The 27307-nt window shown below is 39.9% G+C and overlaps 1 protein-coding gene across 1 annotated transcript in view; it reads right to left on the bottom strand.

Annotated features, from left to right (window-relative positions):
- Positions 1-2035: 2035 nt before the first annotated feature.
- Positions 2036-27307, bottom strand: part of NKAIN2 (Na+/K+ transporting ATPase interacting 2) — a gene marked incomplete at its 5' end in the record, with an annotated part of 529971 nt that continues 504699 nt past the window's right edge. Inside the window, 3 exons of the mRNA XM_008637809.2 lie at positions 2036-8908; positions 9993-10259; positions 13986-14067. Of these exons, the coding sequence (XP_008636031.2) occupies positions 10187-10259; positions 13986-14067 (155 nt within the window). The remainder of the gene's footprint in view (positions 8909-9992; positions 10260-13985; positions 14068-27307) is intronic.

Here is a 27307-nt window from a genome sequence, read left to right as displayed (position 1 = left end):
AGGAAGGATGTGAAATGCTTACACCGAGAATTCTGGGTTACAACTAATATTTAACATGTATTTATAAAGGGAAAAGAGGTTATGTAGCAGACTCCTACTATCACAGGGCCCAAATAGCTATGCAAATGTCTTTTGATTTCTCCTTAATACTCATGTTTTGCAGAAAGTCTTCCAGGGTGTTAATCCCCTGGGTGGTATTCATTCACATGAAATGAAATACACAGAGGAGTGGGAATGATAGAAAGATTTTACTGGCACAAATGTGGCAATGAGCAAGTTATATGGGTCAGCACAGAGGAGTACAGATAAAATTTTTATATCACCAAACAATGTATTTCGCAAATGCTGAGCATGAAAAAGGAAAAAAAAAATCAATTTTTGTAGAGCATTTAAAAATTATTGACGATAATGGCTGTGGGGTTTTTTTTCAAGCAAAGCAAATATTCAGGCATCTTAATTGCAAAGTATGAGATCTTGAAATCTCCTTGAAACAAACAGCAAGATTCCCACTGGCCTTAATGGAGCTGGGATTTCATCCAGGCAGCCAACTATAGGAGATTCAAATAAGGGAAAAATAATAACCAATACATTTTAGAAACTGATGGGCCTTTTTTCTCTCTCATTACACAGACCTCTTATTTTCATTCCAAAGGCTAACTCTGAGACTCCCTTGGACCAACAAGAAATAATTCTGCATCCTCTTGAGATAGGAGTATTCCCAGTAGGGAAAAAAATGTAGCTTGAATGAGAGGCGAATCACAGAATCAGAGAATGGTTGGGGCTGGAAGGTGCATCTGGTAATCATTGAGTCCAACAACACTACTCATGCAGGGCCACCTACAGAATGCTGCCCAGGACCATGTCCAGTCAAGGTTTGACTGTTTCCAAGGATGTAGACCCCATAACCTCCCTGGGCAATCTGTGCCAGTGTTTGGTGACTGACAGTACAAAAGTGTTTCCTGATATTCAGAGGGAGCCTCCTGTGTTTCAATGTGTGTCACTGGGTATCACTGAGAGCTGTCTCCATCTGTCTGTTATAATAGGTTTAATAGGTAGGGTGGAGTTTTCTAAATCCACTAGGGAAGGCTGTCACATGATGCAGGCTGCCAGAGCTCTTGTCACTGGGTCTGTGATCTTTTACTTTTCCTGAGAAGTCACTACTAACCACCTAAAAGTGAAGTAAGAATTTGACCACTGCTGAAGATGCCTGAAAATCACACCCATGCTGCATGTATGTATGCAATGAATCTGTTTATTAAAAAAAAGTTATTTAGAGGTTCAGTGTTCCTGATAGTTTAAAATAAAATTATTTGCCCAAATGAGACCCAGCACTTTCAAAGAATGGTTTCCTTTTGGTTTCAGTACTTCATCTTTCACAGATCTCTGTTGTGCCCAGTGTTTGCCATTTTGTAATCTGTGACTGGACCTAATTTGGCCATTTCTTTGTAGTGACTTTGAAGAACACACTGTGACAGTATTAAAATAGAAAATCATAGAATCATGGAATGGTTTAAGTTGCAAGGGACCTTAAAGATCATCTAGTTCCAAAACCCCTGCCATGGATAGGGAGACCTTCCACCAGACCAGATTGCAGCTACCTGCTGGGATGAACTAAGCAGGATGGAGCCTGTGTCCCTGTGTGTCTCTGCTGCCCAGTGTTGTTAGCAAGGTAATGAAATAAATGCACTCTTTGCATTTTGGCTGTGGTTTGATGGTTGCCTTTGGTTACCTGTATGTGTCAATTCACTCAACATCCAACCTGGTCTTGAACACTTCCAGGAATGAGGAATCCATCACTTTTCCAGACAACTTGTTCCAGTGCCTCACCACCCTCAAAGGAAAGCATTTCTTCCTAATATCTTATCTAAACTGCCCTCTTTGAGTTTTAAAGCCATTCCCCCTTGTCCTATCACTACTTGCCCTTGTAAAAACTTGTCTAAACCTACAGAAAACATGGTGAAACTGCTGACCTTCTTAAAACATTCTTGCATTATTTTCCTGGATTTTAACTACAAAATATAAGGAAAAACCAAAGAAGGAAGAACAGTTAATCTATTTAGCATCAACAGTGTTCAAAATGTTTTTCATAGTAAGTTTCTGTCTAAAGTTTAAGCAGGTTATGCTAGACAAGAACTTACATCTTTGTCATGTTGAGCAGACACTGAAAGCAAAGATTAAATGGAAAACACATCTTTATATTAATTATAGATGGCTTGTGGTTCTCAGGACCTGAGGGAAATAAACAAAAGTTCTCAGCTACTGAAAGTTTGGAGTGTACTGCTTTAAATCAGTAAATGTGGACAATTTACATGCCTAACATGCCACGTATCAGCATGAAAACATTTGTCAGAAATTGAGGAGTGAAACAAGAAGAATGATGAAGAAAAATGACAATATACAAACCCTCCAGAGAGCAAAATAAACAATGAAAGTATTTGGTAAATAAATCCCTGCAGAACTCTTAGAAATGAGTCACTGATTAATTGAATCAATCCATCAACCTTTTGTGATTACATCAATATGCAGTCCCTTTGATGTTGTTCTTCTTCCATAGCTACTGCTTTAAATGCCCTTAAAATATAAGATAGGATATAATATATCTATATGGAGCTATTGTAAATTAATTGGATACCCTAATAAGATATAATTGGCTGATGCTTTTACTTAATTCTTATATGTAATGCTGTAAATAACCATATCACCTTTTAACTGTACTCCAAGTTCTTGTTTCCCTGCTCCTTTCCTTTTTCTGAATTTTTTTTGTCATCCACTTCTTTGATTAACTAAAATTTAACAGCAGTGTGAGAATGTGAGACCATATTTTTCTTTTTTTTTCTTTAATTGAAATATTCTCATTAGCTTACTTTATTTATCACATAAACTCTTTGCAGAAAGGACTGTCTTACTCTGTTCATGGATTGCACAGTGCTTGTACATCCAGTAATTATCAGAAATAATAATTTTTGTGTATCAAATGCCTTTCTAGAAAATAGGCACTTGGGACTTTGAATGTCTTGAGAGGAGGGATAGGAAAAAGCAGGAAAGGAGAGAGACTGTGTGTGGTTATGTATCTCCACCATAAATATAGTCACATAACAGGTGTGTGTATGTGTGACTGAGTGAACTGAGCCAACATTTAGCACAAATGCACACAGATGCATCAATACTGAGAACCCCATGTAAATTAAAGCAATTGCACATACTTACATGCTCTTCTAGGAACAAAATATTCACCTGCGTGCCTAGAAACCAACTATCTGAATGTTTGCAAGGGGAAAAAACACACTCCTGAGACAATTTTGAAGAAAGTGAAACGTGAATCTGATCCAGTAAATGTGTTCACAAACATTTTTTATGAATTTTCTTCTAATTCACCTGTGCCTTTTGTGGCTCTGGGTATTCATGAATTTCTGTGTACTCAGTGATCTATAGCTTTAGCAAATGTAATTGCACATGTGAAAATGATTCCTACCAGGCCTTGCTATGTCTCATGGCTTCTGTAGTGCTGCCATCCTTTACCTTTCTCTTAAATGTCTCTCTGTCTGGGATCTTTAGAGGATGTACGTAACCCTTGTGCTTCCTCTTCTTGTTGTTTTGCACGCATCCTCAGTGACACTGTCCTCCATGACAGCCATCACCACCTTTATGTGAGTTGGAAACAATGTATGTGACAAAATATGTAATTTTGGGAGGGTATTTGGGGTTGTGTTCAGGAAGAGAGACAGTGACAATGGGACAAGAAGATGGTGAAAGAGAGAGAAAGAAATTAACTAGGTACGAAACAACATTCTGTGTGGCAGAACTGGAGACTGTTGAAGAGCACATGCTGAATATGAAGATGCTTCTTCACCTTAAGCTCCCCATAACCTATTTCCCAGCAGGACAAAGGCAAAGCTGGGAAAGTGATAAGGTGCCAGACGGCAGTAAAGACCCTTTCCCACTGGTGGATGCAGAAATATAGCTTTTGTACAGATTTAATTTTGAATCAGACATGAACACAAACATTATTTTTTTTTAAATTCTCAGGTTTCACAGTGCACTTATCTATCCAAAATAATAATCTCAAGGCATTTGGAAGTCCCAAGAGCTAAGCTGTCTACTCGACAGAGAGCAGAAGAGGTGGTGTTTTTATTGGATTTTTTATTTAAAAATCTCTTTTGTGATCTTGGCAGGATTTGGAAGACACTTGTAAAAGACATAATCTGACTCAATTGGTTTTTGAGATATAAAGGAAAAGTGCATTTTAAAAGACCCTTCTTTTGTACAGGTGGAGAGAGATGTGCAACAAATGTATATATGATGCTTCTTAAAACTTCACATTTGGTGCAATATCTTCCTTAACCACTCAGCTATGCCAAGGTCTCAAATCTAACTTGCTTCTCTTGGTGAAGATCTGAACAGAGGAATTTGTCAGGACATGAAATCAAACAGAGCTGATTTCTCCAAGCCATGTCAGGAGATGAAGCATATTGGTGACTACAGGAAGAAAATCTCTTTTACTGAATGATTCTGTGCTGTGCCACTTGTGTGTGTGAATGAGTAATTGCAGGATAAAGGGCAGTTTCTTTTATGCATGGTGATTGCATTTAATATTGCACATAGCTTGAAGAAGACCAATTAGCATAACAACTGTCTTCATCTTTCTCCAAGGAGCAGTGGACACGGTGTTGTCTGCAGCATTGCTGTGCATTGGTTCTTCAATAAAACCTGGCTTACCTTTAGTGTTTGCTGTCAATCCACATGTACTGGGAAGAAGCCAGATTCAGAACAGCTAGAAAACAAACTCAAGAAGTCCATCAATTTCATCTCAGCTACTCATTAGTAGACAGTCAGCAAGCAATACATACACATAGACTATTCATGGGGCTTTCCATCTTTGTGAGAAAACTCCTCCTCCTCTTAGTGTTTGCATTTAAAAATAAAACAGAGGACAGGAAATGAAAATATTACAAGCTGGAGTGATTCGTGGTGTATGGAGTTTTGCTTTGGCTACTATCAATGTGCTCAAATGGAAGGTAATCATGCAAGTGACCAAAGCCTTCAGACACTGAGTTAATAGCCATTCCTATCTGGAGACATCCAGGGATCAATACGTAACTGTGCCAGACTATGTCAAAATGCTGTACAGCAGTGGAGTATTGTAAACAGGACTTAAATTAAGCAAGTGGAGCACAAACCATTTCTCCTACCTGACTGAAAAGTATCACTTGCATGATTATGAAGACCTAAAAAATCCTAATGAAAGAACTCTCTTCCTAAGGAATCATCCTAAGAGAGCATGACCGAGTATCTCAAAATGTGTATAATTCTGCTCCACCTTTATTTAATGACCTCAGGCAAACTGTCAATATATGTGATCTCTATAAACATTTTGCCTAAGACAGGATTTCATCATTTCAGTGTAGGGACAATAAACAGCATATAAAAGAATATGAATGCAGAGCAAATATCCATGTTACATAGCTCCTTCTTAACAAGGATTACTTTTGCAATACTTAACACTGTTGGCAACTCTATACTTATCACAGGCTTAAAATTCCTGATGAGTGGGCAAAACCAGCCCTGTTTTCTAAGTAAAGAGTCTGTTGCAGTCAGTCTTGTAAAAGAAACCTTTTAGTGTCAGTGGTAATGAAAATACCTGGTACATATGACAGCGTTAAAATGGTGTCATGACCCGGCAATTTCTATTCAGTGCTGTCACATCCAAGCACTGCACAGATCGGGATTGTCATCATGTAAATGTAATAGGATTATTTATCCTGCATTGTTGCTCAGCTGGGAATAGTAATTCTGAGTTTCCTGTAAATTCTGAATAGCAGCAGGGGGCCATGAATAGCTTGGAAACCTATATTTTTTCCATTTATTTTTTTAAAATGCAAATTACACTAGTAAGTCAAAAAAATCACTTCAGTTAAAAATACATTCAGAATTAACAAATGTCAAAAAGAAAAGAAAAAAAAAGACACATTTGGATTGTATCTCTTGCCTTCTGAATATTTTAGTTTATAACAAAAGCCCAGCCTAGAAAAATAACATTCTTTACTGGATTTTGAGGAGGATACAGCTGTACAAATCAAAAATGCCATCCAGATAGTCTCACATTACTGTGCTCTAAACTGCTTCCAGAAGAGATCTGTCCACTAATCATTTATTTGAGTAGTCAACAGTCCTAATTTTTTAAATGGTGGTTCTCTAACTGCAACTTAAGCAGGGTTATGAAAACCAACTTCATATAGGTATGTATGTGTATATATATATGTATACTGTGTGTATGTGACTGTGTGTATCTACTCTATATGTAATATATGAATACACATTTATATTGCAATCTGTAGTAGTTAGATGTGCTTCCTATTTCCTAAGCATTTTACAAACATTAACAATTCAGACCTCACAAAAAGCCTGTGAGGCACATATTATTCCCGTATTATAGATGGGAAGACTAAGACACAGAGAAATTAAGGCCAAAATTTTCTAAATTAAAATCAGGCCTATAAGCTACATGTAGACACTTCATTAAATTGTCTGACTTCTAAAATTGCTAACTACCAGTAGCCGCTGTTCCATGGGAAATCACTGAAAGGTATGAAAAATTATCTTCTGAAAATTGGATTGCTGCTTAGGTGCCTAAACTGTTTTCTTTTCATGTTAAAAAATGATTTTTATAGAAATATCATTTCGATTAACTGGTATAAAGGGAAAGATAAAATAACCTGTTATGACATTTTCATCCCATTTAAACGTCTTCATTGTGTTTAATGCTATACATCTGTTATATTTAATACTACATAAAAGTAGAAACTTTTAAAATTTTTCCAGTTATGGGAAATTTCAGCCTGGCACTTAGAAGTCGCATGGGGTTTTCAGGGGGGTGAAAAGCAGCTCCATCCAGTAGGAACTCAGATTTTCAGGTACCCAAGTATGAAAATTTAAATTTGAGATCCAAATCAGCAATGAATGCTTTACAGGATCAGGCCTAGAGAAGGTGCCTGTTTCATGCCTGAAATTCCCAGCAGTATCTGAGACAGGAGCCCTTGGTCCACTGCATCAGAATCTTCCTGGGTGATGCAGCTCCCAACAATAGTTAGTCCTGTGTATTTTATATATATAGACATACACACACATTCACACACTTACATATATATATATATCTATATCTATATAAATCTCACTGAATTGATGTAAGTATAGCTCCTGAACATGTCCTGGATCTTGTTTTCACTGGTGAATGCCTGTTCCTCTGTCATTGTCCAGAGTTGCTGCTTGTGACACTGTACATCCATGCAGACACAGCAAAGGGCACTGGCTTGTACAGGGATGGGTATGTGGTGTGAGTGCACAGGCCTTTGGAGCAAGGGCTTGGCCAGCAGGGAAAAGGGAGTTGCTCAGGGGTACCTTGAGCCTTTCCAAGTGCTGACCTTCCCTCTTGCCCTCAAAAGCTACGTGGTCACCTCAGGTGTGGTAGGTGCGTGCGTTTGTCTGTGCAAGGTCTGAGCAAAGAAACAATGACAATCCAAGTTTCTGAAAAACCTGAGCAAAATATTGGGTTTTCCTAGTGAAAGCCATCTACGTTCTTGAAAATACAGATCAGATGTAGAATAAAACATATGTTCCTAGGAGTTCAGAGTATTTCATATACACATTGACCTACTAGCAAAATTCCCAAAGGCATCTTGTTGCCAACTACGTAACAGCACAGGGGTTTTTTTCAGCCACAATAATACAGGAAGATAAAATACACATTCTAACACACAACAGATCCCTCAAATATACCACAAAAAGGTCTTCAGTATGTCTTCAACTCAACTAGTCCCTCCCCGCCTTCTCCAACCAAAATCGAAAAATAAAAGATGTGGATCCCTTATGGTGCACTTGGAAAAAAAAAGCTCACTTACAGAGAATTTTTAGTTGAAATCAGATATAAAAGAGTAAACGTAGCTAGTACATATTCAGTTGGCATTTGTTGATAGAAATCTGCAGATGTCTCTGTAGTTAGTAAAAGATGTTTAGAGATAGCTATAAAAGCACCTACAGTGTGATAAATAAAACCAGCGGGATTAAGAAGCACTGATTCTGCTGCTTATTTCCAGTAGGTTCAATTATTAGTTTCTGTTACCCCTTTCCCCACCCTGACCCCCAAAAGGTCTCATTTATTTATTTATTTATTTTTCTTTCTAATCATTATAAACTGTTTCTTGACCACTGTGGAGCCCCAAAAGTAAAGCACTTATCAGACAGCTGGCAGTTTTCTACTTGGTTGCTCTGGAGCCATGGAGCAACAGAGCCTTATTCCCTGACATGAAAACAAAGCAAAACCAAACAGAAGAAAACCACTGACTTAGAAATTGTTCAGAATTAACAGCAGCATGTTAACTTCAGAAAGCTTGCACGTAGTTTCTCTAATGTGCAACGCAGTTGGGTTAAGGCAAGTATGAACTGTACAGCCTTCAGGGCAAACAATGCGCTGTCTATTGACTTCTGCTGCAAGGTCATCCTGGTATTTCAGTGTTGTGTTGACTAAGGAGACTCAATGCGGCCCGGAGTGTGGAGGAGGCTCCCAAAGCACTGAGTGGGCTGGGTTCATGTGTTAATCCAGATGAACCATGCTGGCGGTGGCCGGAGAAAGAAAGGGACAAAAGGTGGCACCAATGCTTCTGCTCTGTCCCTTTGGTGCTGGGAAGCAGGAGGTCCAAGAAGGGGGTCTGGGACATCTCCTTTAGTACCTGTTAGAAAGAGAGGCTGAAGGTCTCTGTTGTTTTCTGTCTCACTGTTCAATCAGCTTTTATATATTATTTTTAGCACAAAAATTTGATTTCTTTTCTCTTTGAAGAACCAGGAGGCCATCCTGAAACAGATTTTTTGACAGGTCTTCCAGCCCACCTTGAGTAGTCCCCATGCTTACTTTGACCTAGAAGAAAGACAGAGAAAGGACAATGCTTATAATCCACAATATAATTGTATGATCCCTGCCCTGCTGCTCTGGTGCCCTTTTGCAAGCAAGTGTCATCCACAAACCAGTAACAGTTCAGATGCACACGGGATGAAGAGGACAGAAAGACAAAGTGTTTGCTCAAGTAACTGCTTGGGTCTCTCTGGAACATTTTCAGAGAAGTCAGCACAGGTTTTCTAAACAATCCTAGGCAGGAGTTATATTTAATTATAATCTTAACTGTATATCCAAGGGTCAACTGGAATATGATCTGTCTTATATAATCCATCAGATATGTAGCTGTCTTTGTAAAACCAAGTAGTGTCCCTGTATGAGGACAGAAGGGCTGAATTACAGGTGCAGGGAAAAGCTGCCCACGGCTCACTCACAAAGCAGAGAGCCTGTGCAAGTGCCACAGCCTGGACACCTTAGCAGTGTTGTCCCAAACCCATGTTTTGTAACTAAAGCTTTCAGTCTAAAATGGACAAGATGTTGTTTGTTGATAGTGAGAGCTTAGGTGGTAGTTTATTTAAATGTGTCTGAATCCCAAAACATGAGGAGATAATTACACAGAAGATTTGTACTGCATGAATTTGCTGAGTGTTGTGGCGGTTATACTCAAGTTGCTGGTTTTACTGTCTTTTTTTGCGTTTCATTTATATTTTAAGTGAATGGTGAAGTAGGTAGCACCTTCAGTATGTGCAATTATCTAGACAAATGCCTATATGTGCGTGTGAGCACACAGGAGTATAGATACTGCAAATATTCTTGGGCTTCACAATAGGAGGAAAACATGCTTCACTTCAGGGTTGCACTGCTTTTGAGCAATTTCTCCAGTGCATTAGGCATCAGCATCAGACATGCATGCTTTTTTTTTTTTTTGCTTCACTTCTTCTTTTCTCGAGCAAACAAGTTTACTGTGAAGAACATAAAGAAAGATCTCTCTCCCCTCCCTCCTTCCTACTGTTTTTAGAACAGTGATCATGCAGTGCAGTCTCGTTCCACAACTACGACTGTGTTTTTTCATGTGCAGCAGAATCAGTGTCAGGGAGTGTTTAGTCACCTTCCTTGGTCACCTCCCAAGAGGAGAATTTTGTCTTGACAATTGATTTCCGCCATCTTATTGTGTCCTTCTCCCATGGTCTGGAAATGAGCACTGGCATCTCCGGCACAGAATGCCAGGAAGCTGCTTTTGAGTACATCAGCTGTGGCCACACTGCAAGGAGGTACATGAGCATCGGTTCTGTCCCGTTCTGTTCAAAAAGCGTATTCGTTTTGAAGGGATTGTCTAGGCTTCTTGGCTTGTACAGCATAGAGCACACTGTTGGCACTTAAATAATAAAAAAATCCCATTTATAACAGGTAGATAAATGTCACCATAAGAATTCTTCCCCAAAACACCAGTGTTTTATCTAAAACATATTTTTAAATTGAGTATAATTTTCACTTCAAAAAGTAAACTGACTTAAATGAAATATGAAATTGGAAAAGGTGATAAGAAAACTGTGTCTGGAATTCAAAGCCTAAAGCATAGAGAAAAAAACACCGAAGTGAGCCTGAATCTAATAATTCTAGAATATTAAAGGTAGCAACAACCAGAGATAGTAACTTCAATTAACTACCCAGACATAATATTTCTTTTTCAGAAACCAAGATTTTTCTTTTCCTTAGGTATCCTGTTCATTTAGAGTACTTTTGCATAACTGATGAAACACTACACAAAGCAACTCTGTGTGTTTAAGCTGAATTAGAATGTTCTTAAAAGTAGAGCTTGATTGATATCACAAATAAAAAGTAATAAATCTTCAGATAAAATAGTCCTGACACAATAGAAATGTAAATATGAGAAGCCTGAATAAATCAGTATAATTATTTGCATGTGTAAGTTGGTGTAGGTTCAATATAACCTCCACATTAACAAAATGAAGTACTAACTTTAGCACACAGGAGGAAACTGGTTACAAAACAGTATGTCTTAACAGTTAGCAATTACTAAATCCAGTATTCCTTCAGGATAATAATTAAATAGTGCATGTATAAAGGAGTTAAAATTGATTTAAATCACTTGGATGCAAAACCGTCTGACTTCCAAAGAAATAAAAGTTTCTGTTGATGGACTTCTGTCATTGCAATTCACCAAATCAACTCACATCAGCAAGCAGTACGTGGATAATGACTGAGGCCTAACACAAAATTCTGTGTGTCTTTAAGATTTGTATATGAATTCTGTATATGAATCGATCTGGTAAATATATAAGGGCTTTTGTGTTCTCTATTACTGAACTACATGTTGGAATTTGTATTTTGAAAGAATCTGAACAACTATTAGAAGCTGATATTGTTTTGGTGAGCTCTTCAAAGAGGAGGCCATATGTTCTCCTTCCCTTTTGCATCATGCCCAGCACACCACAGCATGGAGAATGAATTGCTGTTGTGCCTCTGCATACAGTTAGCAATCAGATGATTTAAAGGCAACTGTCTCCAATTTCTCTCATAAATCCAGAGCTCCATATGAGATGTGCCCAGTGTGAGTCTGAATAGGAGAGGACGCAGTGGCGGCGACAAGCGATCTCTGTATTTTCTTGATCTTTTTCAGGAATTGATGCTTAATATATGGAATGCTTGTATATTCATGCTTAATAGATGGAATGATGCTTAATGTATCTTCTGCTGCCTATGGATTCAAAGACATTTTGTAGCAATTTATAAAGTTGTGGAAATAGTTATTTCAATACAGATATATGAACATAAATGGGTATAGTTGTATCCTGGAGGGACATGATTATAGTGGTAAGAGCATGGCAATGGACTCTGTAAAGCAGAAAGTCCTCTCCTCTCCTCTCCTCTCCTCTCCTCTCCTCTCCTCTCCTCTCCTCTCCTCCTAAATCGAATAATTCTTGTCTATTACACATACTCCGGAGGTGTTGAGCATTGTAAACTGGAGGTGATACTAGCCAGAGAATAACATAAAGCCCTGTTTGTTCTGTTTTTTTCTTTTCTTGAATACTGTGAAGGCTTACATTGATGATCTTTGGCGAGCAAGCTCCGTAGGGAACCAAACCTTTCCTCCCAACCAATAAAGCTTTAAAATATCAAGTATGGCCTGCTGTTACCATATCAGCATGTTTTGATTTCTAATACATAATATTGGTGTAAATAGTGCTACAAGCAGATCAAACCTTGACTTGATTAACTTGACATTCGAATTTGTCACTCCACTACCTAATGGACTGCCTACATTTACAGAGGAACTGCAGTGTGAATACATAAGCATGTGTTCCTGGTGTGCCGCAGCTGTAAATAAAGAAAGGTATTACTAAATGCTGTAAAAGCTTCTTAAGGACAGATTGTAGCAACCCTAGAGAAATCTGTCAAATACTATACAGTCAGAGGGAAACATGAAGTGTCTTTGTTTGACTGTGGCTGGGACATAGCAATACTTTTGTGGGTTGATTGGACAAAATGTCAACTCACATTCTGATTTCTGTCTCTCAGTTAAGACAACAAAATCACCTCTACTCCAGTGAGAATGCAGAATTGAAATAAGACAGAACACTGTTTACATGGATTAATCATCTATCTCTTCATCTCAGCTACAAGATTAAAAATATTGCCTTCTTTTTTTTTCCCCCCACAGATCTAGCTTTCTTTCCAGTCAGTGTGATGATGCACAGTAAATGCAATCTGCAGTTCTAGAGGAAACACCGAGAGCATAAAGAGAATGGGATAATAGCTAAAGGGCTCCATATGTTGATGACAAGGTATACTGAGAAAGAGATAGGATTAGCATTGTTCTAAGTACCTATGTACCTCATATAATACTACAAAGGAAATAACGTTTTCTAAATGCATAGTACTGTGCCAAAAGTGCAGGTGAAAAACCTGTACTTGAGCACAGACAGATGGGAAGCTGAAGTTAAGACGACATTGGAGATATGCACTATTGTAATTTGAGATTATTAAAAAGCTCCTAGCAAAACTCCTGAAGGGCCCAGTTCTAAACACTACCACAGAACAGATTGTACCACTGATAAAGGAGTAAGTGCGAGCTCCGTGCAAAAATACACTAATCTATTAGCAGACTTGCTTCCACTAATCAGAAGAAATGAAATTGCATTTGAAGGTGAATGGAATTGTGTGTTGGGATGGCTATTGTGTGCTTGAATTTAGTTCTTCTCCTCAAAAAAGATGTTCAGAAGAGAAACAAAGGAAAAAAGTAAATGTTGCCTCTTTATGAGCTGTTTGGTGCTGTGCTTTTAGCATGCAGGCCATTGATGGCAAATAAAAAATATTCCAAAAGCCTGCAGCAGTGAGGTAAGATTTATCTGGGCAGTCAGGACTGTTCTGAATTTCAGTTGGCATCAGTACAAGAAATATTTGGAGAACGATTATTCCTGGACTGGTCTATGGTTGTATGTCAGCTCTAGTGTGAATATACTCCAGTTGTGTGTATGAGCTGAGATTTGATTCCCCATTTAATTCCCAAAAATATCAGACTGCACTCTAAGATGGAGTTGTCACTCACTGGTTAGGTAAAATACTGTCTTCTATTCAAACTAATTTTAAAAGCCATATGTGGTTTGCTTTGGCATTTTTAAATGTGGAAACTGGAAATGAGGTACAGAGGTGGCTTGGTGAACAGATGCTCTGGTAAGACAAATGCTAAATGCATCCACTAAATTAGCAAGTTTATGAACTTTTGATAAAACTTAATAAAAATCCACTTTTTCGCAACCAAGACTTGTCATATCTGGACAGTGTTTTTTTTGCACTGATTTGTCACTGTCTCTGAGTGAAACCTGCTTGAATGAAAATAGGGAAAAATCAGGTGAGAGCTGGATGCTGTTTGAACAACTGTGACACATGATATCTTGCCCTATGAAATCATTATAATTCAACACAAGAGTAATGTTGCTGCTTAAGTGTAGCTTGAATTCAGTCCATCAAAAAAGGCTTCTGCCTATTGTGAATTTTTAAGTCATGCCATCTTTCAGCTTAATGATCCTTTAATATCAGGCTGCCACTCTGCCAAATATCCTAGAAGTTAAGTACTTACATATACATGGGCTGTAGCTGTAAATGAGATGTCTTCTGTGGACCTTGATAGCCGTAAGAGTCAAATCCACCTATGAAATCAACTGAAAGGGGACAAATTGCTCACATTAGCAACATCCTTTTAGAACTGATAGGCACTATCATTAAGAACCACCCAGCACACAGATTATTTTTGACAGGTCCCCTAATAATCTGTTAAAATTAGACCAGCTAATTGGGAAGATACAGAAAAACAGTTAAAAAGTAAGGAAAGGCAAAGTACCCTCTTTTTTTTTTCTTTACTTTTAAAATCAATTCAATTTTAAAACCACATAAAAACAGTAAAGGATTTATAACAGCCATCTGTCCACCAGGAATAAGCACACATCCCTCTTTTTCAAGTAGACCACCTCACTAATACAAAACAATATGCTACTCGGACATTACAAATGCTGAAAACCATTTATTTATTGGCATGAATGCATTGCTTCTGACTGCGATTACTGTGTCTGGCTTGCTGTCATGGCTCAGTAGAGGATGTAGAGGAGGGAGTACATTGATCCAACTCTGTCTGAGAGGCAGAAGTTTCTCTGATTCCCTGCTTTGACATTTGGGTTGAAATGCATGAACAGAGAGTTGGAACAATTTATCTGAGCTTCAGAGATGAAACTTCACAGATGTAAGGAAACCTGCATTTCTCTCAAGATGCTGAAGGTCTGCAGGAAGGTTGTAGGGTATTCCTGATGGCCTTCTCATGTTTGTTTTAAACAATTTCCAGGAAAATTCAATCTCATCTGAGACCAAAACCCTATTTCTCTGCTATAACACTTTCTTTGCACAGGTAAAAGGGTACCCTTTGCTGCCTTTGTCCCAGGAGACTTAACTATTGGCTTATAGGGGTTATTTGGGGGCAGTTCTTGTCCCTGAAATATTGTCTCTTACATCACAGAAGTGAACTTGACTTTACTTTGATAGAAAAGGGCCAAAGAGTTCAGGTATAGAAGTACATTTTTCACACATCTGGGCACTGCTACTGACAGACTGGCTCTGTGTACATTAAAAGAAAAAAAAAAATAAAAGGTTATAGACAACAATTTTTTGTGGCTCCAAAATGTAGTAACAGTCACAAACAAACAAAAAAAGTAAGTTTACATGGTTTGAGAACTTCCACAGTGGTTGGACTCCTTAACACTTGTATTTATAAGGTTGTTTTAGTACTAAGGTACCCCTCAATATGTGCCACACTTAGTCACACTTATCAATGCAGTTTCACCCATTCCAGACATGTTACAAAAAATTAAATTCTTGTACCCCTCTATCCACCATTTACTCTGCAAGCAAAGAGCCACCAAAACACTAGACTGGCTGGGTACAGTATGTCTCCATTACAACTGCACACATGCTGAATCTGTCATCAAGTCATTCTTTGCTGGCAAGAATGGCCCCTGCAGAAATAATTTAGTCAGCTCTGTGCACTGTGGCAGCATTATGTATACTCCTCTCCCAGAAAGATGTGTTACTGAATTAATCCCTGACATCTCTAATGAAGGAGGTTCTATAGCCTCTCTGCGTTGCTTTTCCCTGTGCCTAATTTCCCAATGTCTAATTTAAATGTAATTTCCTGCAAATTAACTACTTATCTACATTTTGGCCTGTTCTCTCTATGGATATGAAGAAAAATGAGCCATTTTTTTCTCTTATAGCTGCTTTTAAGCCTTTTAAAAAATTATTTCATGCTATCCATTGTTTTCAGGTTTAAGAAAACCTAGTTATTTCAAATTTTTCTCACAGCTCATGTTTTCCAAGCCTCTACATTTCAAAGCCTGAAGATCCTTCCTCAGTTTACTTATGCTTTTCTTACCGTGGAGTGCACAAATCAGGACTAACTGGGACAACTGCCATATAGTCTTCTGTGCATTACCTGAAATAACTCAGTAGGACTTGGAGTTTTGTATGTTTGGTTTGTTTTTTTCATCTTGTTTTTGTTGTTCTTGTTTTGTGTCATTTGGGTTTGGTTTTCAATTTCTTTTTTCAACAGCATCATAAAAATGCCTAATAATCAGATCTTTATTTTTGTGTTTTGACACTAAGTGTAGCCTAGCCAAGTAGTCCATATTTTATTTGAAGATGATTGATTCTTCCCCACAGGAGCTCTTTTGCACTTGCCTGTACTGAATTTCACCTTCTTGATTTCAAGCCACTTCTCAAGATTATTTTGACTTCTAATCGTATCTTCACAAGTGCTTGTACCCTTCCCAGTCTGGTTTAATCTTAGATTTTTACAAACGTTCTCTCTTCTATCCTCATTTTTCTTAACCAAAATAATGAAGAGAACTATTTCCCTAGCTGAGGTACCAGTGGGATCTCATCTGAAATGTCCCATCTGCTTTATAGCTACATTTCAAATGCAGATTGAAACAATTCTGCACTCAACCTATGCATCCGGACAGTACTTCCCTGCCCTTCTTACAAACCTTTTATAGTGTCAAAATCTTGCTAAAATCAAGATAAATACCGTGTGTTGCTTTCTACTTAATCACTGTCTGTAAGCATCAGAATACCTTTATCAAAATGTGATCATGTCTTTGGGAGCATACTAAATTTACAGGCACAGAATGAAGGATACTGTTTATTGAAGTGCTAGGCTGGGAGGAAACCTCCCCCTCTATTCAAATACAAAGATTACAGAAGAAAGAATGGGCATATGTTTGCTGTGGGTATGGCTTGTTGTTTGCTTGCCCAGTTTTCTTTTCCTTTTGTTACTCTTGATCCCTGACAACACAAGTCAGAAAATACCTGTGTTGGATTGAGTATCTCACTGTTGTCAACCCATGTTGCTTTAGGGATATTGCCTATACTCATTTGTGCAGCTTAGCATTTCTTCTGTACTTTCCTAGAGCCTTCAAGCAATCTTTAAATCATTATTAGTAGGCTGTAGGCATAGACACTCTACTTTGCAGATGTGGGGCAAAAGGTCTTCAGGGTTGTTTTCAGAAAGCTAAACCAATGTGTTAAGAAAAAGATTTCTTTGAGCAAAATGATTTTGTGTGGGCACGAGGGAAAGATGTGCGCTGAATGTCTCTTCGTGCATTGTGGCTTTGCCCTGTTGCACAGAGCAAGGACAGAGTGTTAACAAGCCAGATTGTCAAGTGACAAACAAAGCAAGGTTGTAGAGACATTTCTGTGTTCAGCTCACTGTAGAACTTCCCATGTGTGTAACCAAATGATGGCAGGGCAGAGATTACTACCATGGCCTCACTATAGACCAACAATGGCTTCTTACAGGCAACAACAAGCTTCGTAAGGGAGGTGAAGGGAGGTAACAGAAAGTGAACTCCAGTACAAAAGGATTTCATCAATTTCTTTGTAGCAAAGTTTCTTCATGGCGGCTGCTTCTCAGCACCGCAAGCCCTGTGGTGTCTGGACTATGCTAAAATCTCCCTGTGGACTCTGAACCAGTTTCTTAAAGCATGCACCAGGCTGCCCTTTCTGCAGGCATTTTGTCCTGGCTGTGCCTTAAAGGTCACTAAAAGTGTCATACAACTGATACGTTCCTGGCAGCCATAACATCAGATGAATAAAACAAGGCTCATTAGCTGAATCAGTACAGAGGCTTCCATCCTTAGCCTCACACATCAAACACTTTTTTGACCATTCTGTTTTACATTCATCTTACATGTCACTGTTATCACAAGTGGCTCATATCATGTTTCACTTTAGTAAACATACATGTGAACATATAAACAAACAGAATCCCATTCCTTTTGTGGTGAGTTGACCCTGGATGAACATCTGTTGCCCACCAAAGCCACTCTGTTGCTCCCCTCCTCAGCTGAACAGGAGAGAGAAAATATAACAAAATGTTCATGGGTCCAGATAGACACAGGGAGAGATCATTCAGCAATTACCATCACAGGAAAAATAGCTTTGAATTATTACCAAAGAAGAACAGTATAATGAGAATAGAACCAAATATTAAACCTTCGTCCCAGGCGTAACTTAACTCCTGATTCTCTGCTTCCTCCACCCCAGTGACATAAGGGAATGAGGAATGGGTGTTGTGGTCAGTTCATCACACCTCTCTGCTGCTCCCTCCTCCTCAGGGGGAGGACTCCTCACATGTTTCCTCTGCTCCAGTGTGGGGTCCCTCTTATGGGAGACAGTCCTCCGTAAACTTCTCCAATCTGAATCCTTCCCACGGGCTACAATTCTTCATGAGCTGCTCCAGTGGGTCCCTTCCTTGGGCCGCAGTCCTTCAGGACCAGCCTGCTCCAGCGGGTGTCCCCCACAGGGTCACAAGTCCTGCCAGCAAACCTGCTCTGGTGTGGGCTCCTCTCTCCACGGGTCCACAGATCCTGCCAGGAGCCTGTTCCAGCACAGGCTTCCCACAGGGGCAGGGCCTCCTATGGGCACCCACCTGCTCTGCCGTGGGGTCCTCCAGGGGCTGCTGGTGGATCTCTGCTCCCCCATGGACCTCCATGGGCTGCAGGGGCACAGCTGCCTCACCATGGTCTGCACCAGGGCCTGCAGGGGAATCTCAGCTCTGGTGCATGGAGCACCTCTTCCTCCTTCTTTGCTGACCTTGGTGTCTGCAGAGTTGCTCTCAGTCATTCCTCTCTCACAGTTGCAGCTGCACAGTAACCTTTTCCCCTTCTTAAATCTGTTATCCCAGAGGCACTACCACCATAGCTGATGGGCTCAGCCTCTGAGGGCAGTGGGTCCATCTTGGAGCTGTCTGGCATTGGCTTCATCAGACACAGGAGAATCTTCTAGCAGCTCCTCACAGAAGCCACCCCTGTAGCCCCCTCAAAACCTGGCCATGCAAATGCACCTTTGAAATATTTTATCCTGAAATTTTTATTTTCCTATCTGGACTTGAATAGGATAATAGCAGTACTACTTATCTGTAAAATGTGTTATAAAAAATTCATATTATTTTCTTCTTTTGCCTGGGCTAAGGGTCTTGTCAGACATATGACTGTTGTTACAAGTGTAACACAGACAGGACATATGGCTCAAAATAGGGACATATTTTTTATCAATAAGCACCCACAGGGATGCAAAATTTCAGCCTCTACTCATGGTCAGAGTACCCACTGTTTCTGGTGTACATCAGGACAGGATAAGAGGCATAAATGGATTTCTCATTTTTCATTTCTGGAAGTCTGAGGTATATAGAAGAACCATTAAAATGTGATGCACAAAAAAAGACCCCATTATCATGGATTTGATATGGAAGAAATTTCTTTTTAGAAAGTTCACAGTGAGAAAAATTAAAGCTGTTGAAATCAACAGATGGACAAAGAGAAAGGATTGAGTATGGAAAAAAACCAACATCTTCCTGTAGAAAGCAAAAAGAAAGATTCTTAAAAGAAACCAGAAAACTAGACACTATTCTACTTATAGAAATTTTTCTCTGTAAGATATAAATACAGAAGCACAAAGATTCAGGTCCTCTAATAAATATGTTGATAACTCCAGTGACTTCTATGAAGGAATGGTAGTTTACATTAGCTTAGGATCCAACCCAAAGAATTGCTTAGGGCATATGTTTATAGAAATGTGACTGACACTATGAATTTCCTTGCATTTTAGTAGGCATGCAAAAATCAATGCAGACTAGATATGAAAAGATACAGAGTTTAGGAATGGGGAAGGGGATGAATTGCTTTATCTGCAAACAAAATGAAAGGGAAAGATTGGAAAATTCCCAACTGGCCAACCTGGAACTTGCAGTATGGATGACAACCTGACTGGTTTCAAACCCTCTTCTTTGTTAATTTGCTACTACTGTTTGTTTTGCTGATTATCTCATCCCTAACCTTGGTGCACGAGGATCTGCCTCTCACTGTGGTGAATCTACTGCCAGCACTCAACCCTGTCTTCATCATCACATCCATTTCCTGCCCGTGGCTCCTTCTTTAAAAGTGAAAATGCCTTTGGTAGTAATTCTGTATTAAGGGTGACTTCTCTACTGACTCCTCTCTTTTCTTTCACTTCATCTCCCGTATGAAGTAGTTTGTCTCCTCCAGTTCTATTAGTTCTATCCCAGAGACACCCAACCATCTCCTCATTTGCTTCACTGCCCCCATCTTCAGTCACTGCTCTGCACATAACTGTTCAATTTTTTGTGCAAACAAAATGATAAAGTAGCACTCCTTTCTTCAGCTTGACAGCCTTTTTCACTCCTTTTTCACATACTATTTGTTTCCCCTTCTCTCTTACTACAGTCACAAGAATTTTGTTCCATAAAACTTCTGCTTGTCCCAGTGACACACTCTTGATCTCTCTCTCTTTTTTTTTTTTTTGCATTTCCTTCCCAATAAAAATACACGCAAATTCTTTTTATAAAAATAATTTAAAAATTGACTCCATCCTTATCCCTGCTTGTCCCAGCCTTCCCCCTCCAACCCCTCTCAATGATTTCAGGCAGTTTCTGGAGCTACTTTTCTCCTCTTATTTAGGAATTTTTCTTCCATCTTGTATTCTGTCCTTTGCATGCAGCTGGAACTGCAGTCCGATCACCTCTTCCCATTCAAATTTAGGCCCATAGAGTCCTCTCTGTGGCCATCCAGCCACCTTTCATGCATTTGCTGCTCTCTTTTTCCTGAAACTTGCCTTGCTGGGCTCCTTTGTCTCTTCTGCTTGTGCTCACCTTCCTCCTGTCATCATTCATCTCCTTTCTTTGAGGTTCTCTCTCCATCATGCTCCTGGAGTCCAGTGAGCAGTAACCTCTGCATTTTACTTTTCTCCCACTCCTGGTCTGGCTAATTGCACTCACAAACACAAATTCTGCTGTCATCAGCTCTCTGAGGTGTCACAGATTACCTGGCTCAGGCTTACTCTGCTCCTCCTATACAAATTTAAATCCGAGCTTCTCTCTGTGATATTTACTCATGGATAATTAAACATCAGTTCCAGTTCTGCCTGGCTAAAACCAGAACTCTCAGCTGCTCCTCCCTAACCTTCTCTGCTGTCTCTCAGAATGAACTTGTGTCCTCAAGTCTGTCTTATACTTGAGGATATAAGTTTGATGTCAACTTTGTTGTGGGCTGTGCAGGATTTAATTTCTGAAGATTATTTTTTCATAGTGAAGAAGAAGACTCTTCTACCTGTTGACACAGCTGTAACATTTACTCAGGGCTCCCAGCGTTAGACATGACAATTGTTCCTTTTTTATTCTTGAACTCACCAAATGTGGAGTTAAACTGCAGGACTCACCTTTTTGTTTAGGTTACTCTTCTCTGCATCCTTCTACTGATTTAACCTTCTATATTACATCTAGTATGAACTAAATTTTCTTACATTTAAAGCCTTTTGTAGAGACTTGACATCAATCCCTCCTCCTTTCAGGGCTAAAAGCTAAATTCTGCTCTCATGCCACCAGCTTGACCTCCATGCCTGTCAGATTTCCAAACTCTTGTCTCTCCTTGTGAGAATGTCTTTACAAACAGTTCTCTCGTTCTTTTCCCAAAAATTCTTCTTTGCTCTGTTGACAATAATTAGGTTGCCTGTGCCCTTACACTCCTGTCTACTTCAATGAATAATATTTGCTCATAGTTTCTTTGTGCTCACTTTCTGCCTGTACCCATCAGTTGCCTGTTGTCTAACATGCAAATTGCTAGCTCCAAGAAATTGGTCTGGTGTTCACATTTGTACAGTGCTTGGTATTATGGTAGTCCTTAAATATATTCATGAACCTAAGGCACTAAAATAATACAAAAAAATTAGAATTACCCATGACAAAGATGATACCTTTTAAAAGAAAAGAGCTAATGACCAGGGAAGTGTATGTGCATGTGCTCATGGATGCTCCTTGTATGTACATGCCATGACTGGACATATTTCCTGTGTGGTATAGCAGAGAGACAACACATGGTGTTCGTATGCTACACCTGACCTGTGAGGTCTTAAATTTATATGAACTCTCTCCAGAGGCCAAAGACTTGGTTCCCTGTAGTCAGGCTTTTGAAGTGCTGGAATTAAGCTTCACTGCCACAGCAAGGCACTTCACTGCAGGTGTAGCTGGAAGGAAGGAGAAATGGCAAACAAACTACAGCTAATAACATCACTGAAAGCACTGCTGGTACAGAAGTGAGTCTGTGAGGCAAGAGAGAGCTGTGCACAAATAGTGGTAGCTAAAAACAGGCCAGATTGAGAAAAAACAAATAAATGGAAGGCAGTAAAATTAAGTTTGATTTTAAGGATTTTGGAAATGACATATGGGGCAAAAAGATAAAAGAACATATGGGGACACCTTTGCTCTTGCAGCTTTGCCAGTATCCTGCTACCCAGCTCTCTGTTTGGTGAAGACACTTCCAAATAATTCAGTTCTGCTGCCTTTTTATGCTGTGAGCATGGCCTGGTGGCTGTTCCACAATATAGCACACAGGAGGAGGTTTGCTTGAATATGATCTCCATAAAGTTTGTTTACAATGCTAATCAAACATTATTGGTCTTTGTGCTGAGTACACAGTGATTTAGGCTCTCAAACCACAACACAGCCAAACACCAGGGAAGCATGGGGAAGGAGACATCTGCCAGCACATGAGGCTGTGCCCTTTGTGCTGTCACAGGAGGATGCAGAAATGGCATAAGGACTTGGACATGAGGTCCAGTTCTTGCGGTGCAATGAGCAGCATTTCTGCCAAACAGCCAGTAATGAAGGACCTGTGAGTGCTCTCAGCTCAGCCATTTGCAAGGTGAATATAAAATCTCAGATTTTAAGCTGTAACCTCATGGCATTTCTGAGCTCTACAATGGCCACTGGAGCTGCAAAGGGAAACCCTTACATAAATTTTGATGGAGCTTCTCAGCTCAGATTATGCCCCACTGCAAGTATTTTCATGCTGTTTTCTTGTATAATAATCAAAATTACTCAGTAATTTTTTGCTTCACAGGGTCTTGTCCTCCACTTTCTTCTCTTATTGTGTTTCTTGTTGGTATAAGGCAGCATCTTCTTCTGTCTCTGTTTCTGCTGATCTCCTGGCTGAGTCTTTGATCAGCCCTTCTGAGACAAGATATAGGACTGGGAAGGCACTCAGGTTTGTGAAGTCTAATAAACATCACCTGGTGTTTCTGCCCTCACAGAAACATGGGCAAGGATTTCTGCCTGTTGCTCTCTATAATTAGGACCAAGCAGGCATGCAGATACTGCATTCCAGGTGAATCCAGCTCATGGTTGTACCCAGCAGAAAATACCAAGGTAAATGGTGCTGTGGGTCCAGAAATTAGACAAGTCACAGTTTGTCTCGGATTCTGAGGTGGAGAAGGTATCTGGCCAGTAGCGGACCCTTGGAGCATGACATAAGGAATACCATGCTCTGGAGCAAGGCCTCTGCAAGGCAGGGCTAGCCAACAGTGGGAACCACGTTGAGAGGATGGGAATCAAGGTCCTTGCTGAGCAGAAAGGAGCCAGGATGAAAGCAGCCAGGAATAACCAAGCAAGGGCTAGGAGGCATGAGCAAGTCTTCAGTAGTTGAAGGCAGGAACTGGGACCAGGGATAAAGCAGGCAGGAACAAAGACCAGAGGCCAGGAGGAAACAGCTGGAGCATAGCTGCAGTGATGAGAAATACTGGAATGAAATGGCCAGCACTCCTTTTTATACCTGACAAATATACAGCAAGCCACCTGTCAGCCTGTGCACCTGGAAATAGGGTTGCTGCCTGACCTCTGCAAGGCTTTGCAAGGTTTGTCTCCAAACTTGCAAAGAGGCTTGTCTGATGCTCAGTAAAGAAAAGCCCGTAAAAGACCTTCGCTCAGCTAAGAGAACAAGAGAACAGTAACAAGGTAAGAGAACAATAATAGTCTGAACAATATATAATTTTTCTAAACTGGACAGACCTGAACATTGCTGGATAATAGCCATTTGCTTTCAAATTTTCATCCTAAGTGCTGAGCAAAAAAATACAGCCCTGCAATATAGTTTTTGACTGACAAATTATTCTAAGAATTAAATGTGTGGTAGACTGAATTATTGTAGAAGTTATCAAATGAGTCATTAGTAAAAATTGTTCTTAGCCAGAACACTTCTAGGGGCAAGCAATAAAGAGAAGAAAAAGAAAAAAAGGAGGAAAAAGAAAATGCCTGGGGCAGTGGCCTCCAAGTGTGACTGCCACACTAATAAATTAGAAAAAGAGTCATTAGTAGGTGCAACAAAGTGGAGAATTAAGGCCCAAATCTATGAAAGTTAACAATCCAAAGCTAATGAAGATCTATCTAGATATTTGAAAGGAAAAGTAATAAGGAAAACTTCAACAGGAGTCATGCTGATAAAAATAATTTAGTACAAAGCTATGTTTATGGCATCAGGAAGGACACTAAGGCTGTGGGCAGGTGTCCTTCTCAGGGCCACTGGAAATAATTAGTCTGGTCCACCTGCAGCAGCTCATCACCATTCCTCTCAAAGACTCTGCTATCTGTCAGCCTGGAGTGAGCTTTGATGGCCAGAACCTGCCATGCTCCACCAACCCATTTTGGCTGAAACCCTAAGGAGCAGCCAGCTGCCCTTGAAGGGTGGAACACCAGGGTGGGGAAGGGGGCCGGCAGCCCCACATGGCCACCTGCAGGCTGTTCCTCTGTGGGATCCAAGCTGCCTCTCCTTTGGGGGATGAAGGAGGAGATGCTCCCCATTGGAGGACCTCCTTTCAAAGCCATCCCTCCATGTTCAGTGCAAAGTAGCAGGAAAGGACTGATGTTGAAATGGAATCTTTCACCAGCACCAGAACAAAACATTCCTGAAAGTATTTTCATGCAATTTTCAGCTTGTGGAGAGTTTCAGATTTTGCTATATTTTTTCTGATTTTGAATATGAGCTTTGTCTATTTTTCAGTGTCAAAACATTTCCATGTCCAGGAAAACCATGCCCTATTCAGCTACATCAACAACCTGACCATCTCTTCAAATGATCTGTAGCTTTTTTTTGTCAGAACCATGACTAGTTACTACCTCATGTCTGCTACTGGCTTGACACAACTGCCTGGGACATTGTTTCATGGTCTGAATGCCTTTGTGTTCCTCTCCTGAAACAAATAATTCGTGACGAGTAATATTTTCATGATGGTTCGGTATGAAACATATCTTTCTTCAAAAAACCAGATGTTAGTGGTTCATTCCTTTTTGACATGTGCAGATCTTTTCCAACACTTATGCAATGTCATTCTTGAAGAGATACAAATTGTGTAGTCTATAGTTAAAAAAAAATTATGTAAGGTAAGTATATTTCCCTGGCTGTTACAATGCATTGATTTTATTAAGCAGTATTGATTTGTGATGAGCTGCTGGAAAGGAAATGTTACTTCCTTCAAGCTTTACATTATATTATTTAGACATTTTTAAACTTGGGCCTGACAATCCCCACCGGAGGTGGTGATGGATGCAAGGGGAGTGGCAGGGAAGACAAGTGAGGGAGAAAAGAAATTAGCATAGATGAAGCCAGCAATGCCACCATTTTCCCTTGTGTGATTTTATTTATATATTTGTCTCACACCACAAGCCTGTCTCCTAGGGATACCTTGAACATCAGCTTCATTAGTTACGAAGGCAGCAATCCATAACCAATTTTCTTTTCATGTCAAGCTTGTTCATGTATAAACCCAGCCTTTTTGTTGGAAACATTTGCAATTAATCCCACAAACAAAGAAAATGCAAATCATACAGTCTACCCTAAGCAACCCTTCTGACTCAAGGCCCTGACCACCATCTATTATACACTAAAATGAATTGAAATTCCCACTTTGAGTCTAACCTAATTTTCTAGTGATAATAGGCATGGATTCCCAGAAGCATTCTATGCACCTATATAGTAACATCCTAATTTCCCTTCCTGGTAAATGTTTTAAATAAGATTTTAGCACCAAAGGAAATTAACCTTTAAATTAATTGTAATTATAAAATGCCATCACTGATTTTGTCTTCAGACTAATTACTTGCTATTATTTAAACAAACTGCACCTCCTCAGAGCTTTTAAGTTTGTTTCTCTTTGCAGTGCTGTGCCAAATGATCACAGAGCAGGCTGTGTAATATCTGGCAAGCCCTCTGACACCTTGGACTGCTTAGGTCCATTTGCATCTCAAATGCAGCTGGTTTCACTTGTCATATCTTCCTGCCATAAACTTGTTCCCCTGTGCTTCAGCCTCGCACTCTGCAGCTCAGACATTTTCAGCCTGTGCCTTGGAAGCAGCGAGCACACCTTAGGGGATGAAGATTGCCTGTGCTCTGTGCCGAGGAGAATAAGATGCTCAACACCAGCCTTCTGCTCTGTGAGGGGCCCCCTCCAGGACAGGACATGACTGGAAATAATAACACAGGAACCAGCTATTGATTTGTGTGAAAGATTGATGCTGTACAGGCATCTCAGGGAATTTCCTAAATGTTCCTGGTGGCACAGTGGCTCTCCAAGGCAGCTCTCCTTAGGATGACAAACATGAAGTAGCACCAGGGGATTTCAAAGGCTTCTCTTCCTCCACACTTCTATCAGCATCCTGACAGTCAAAAGCATCTCATTTTCCTCCCCCTGGTTTACTTCATGTAGCAGTCACCACACTAAATGAAACAAGTAAGTGGAAAAAGCTTCTAATTGAGCTGCAGGCTGTAAATTGGAGAGCGCAGCTGAGCAAAAACAAGCTGAAGCTTCAAATCTGTAGTGTGTTCATTGCATTCCCATTCACAATGACCTGTTCAACAGTTTGGAGAACAACTTTGTTTTGAATATTGTCTTTTTTTTGTTCCTATTATAATTTGTTGCTGTGCTGCCACTGCAGACAGCCTAGGCTGTCCCTAGCCCTAACCAAACAAGTTAGACCAGTGATTCACTCTGCTGTGAGAGAGATGTTTGCCACAGGGCAGATTGCTCTTTGGAGTTACATCCCTGCCTCCACTAACTGTGGTGGAAATCTTGATTGTTAGTTTAAGCTGCAGGCCTACTTACATGTGGCTGTAGGAGTGTGAGATGGATGCCACCTGTGACAGCATGGAAAAGGTGAAGATGGAATCACTGGTGTTCTCCAGAGAAAGACTCAGGACACGCTACACAAATGGTAAGTGCAAAGCTAACAAAGTGTATAGCTGAGGTATTGATCTCCTTTTCTCAGGAGGCTGTTTTATAAAACCTTTCTTGGTTCACACATAGCTGGGCACTTTCAGGAAGAAAAGACCACTGTGGGAAACTAAATACAGCAAGACCTCTTGTGGTTAAGGAAGTCCATGAACAGCAAATTACTGTCAAGAATTTCTGGGAACCACAAACTTGGGATGGGAAACAAAGAAGCAGAATTAATACTCGAATGTTTGCTACCAGTTTCTCTTTCTCTTTGTTTTAGAGACGTTTTAAGCAGGAATCGAA

Source organism: Corvus brachyrhynchos, unplaced genomic scaffold, assembly GCF_000691975.1.
Source record: "Corvus brachyrhynchos isolate BGI_N302 unplaced genomic scaffold, ASM69197v1 scaffold14, whole genome shotgun sequence".
Classification (NCBI taxonomy): Eukaryota; Metazoa; Chordata; class Aves; order Passeriformes; family Corvidae; genus Corvus; species Corvus brachyrhynchos.
Note: the sequence above shows the minus strand (reverse complement) of the source record. Positions and strands in the feature narration are given on the sequence as shown.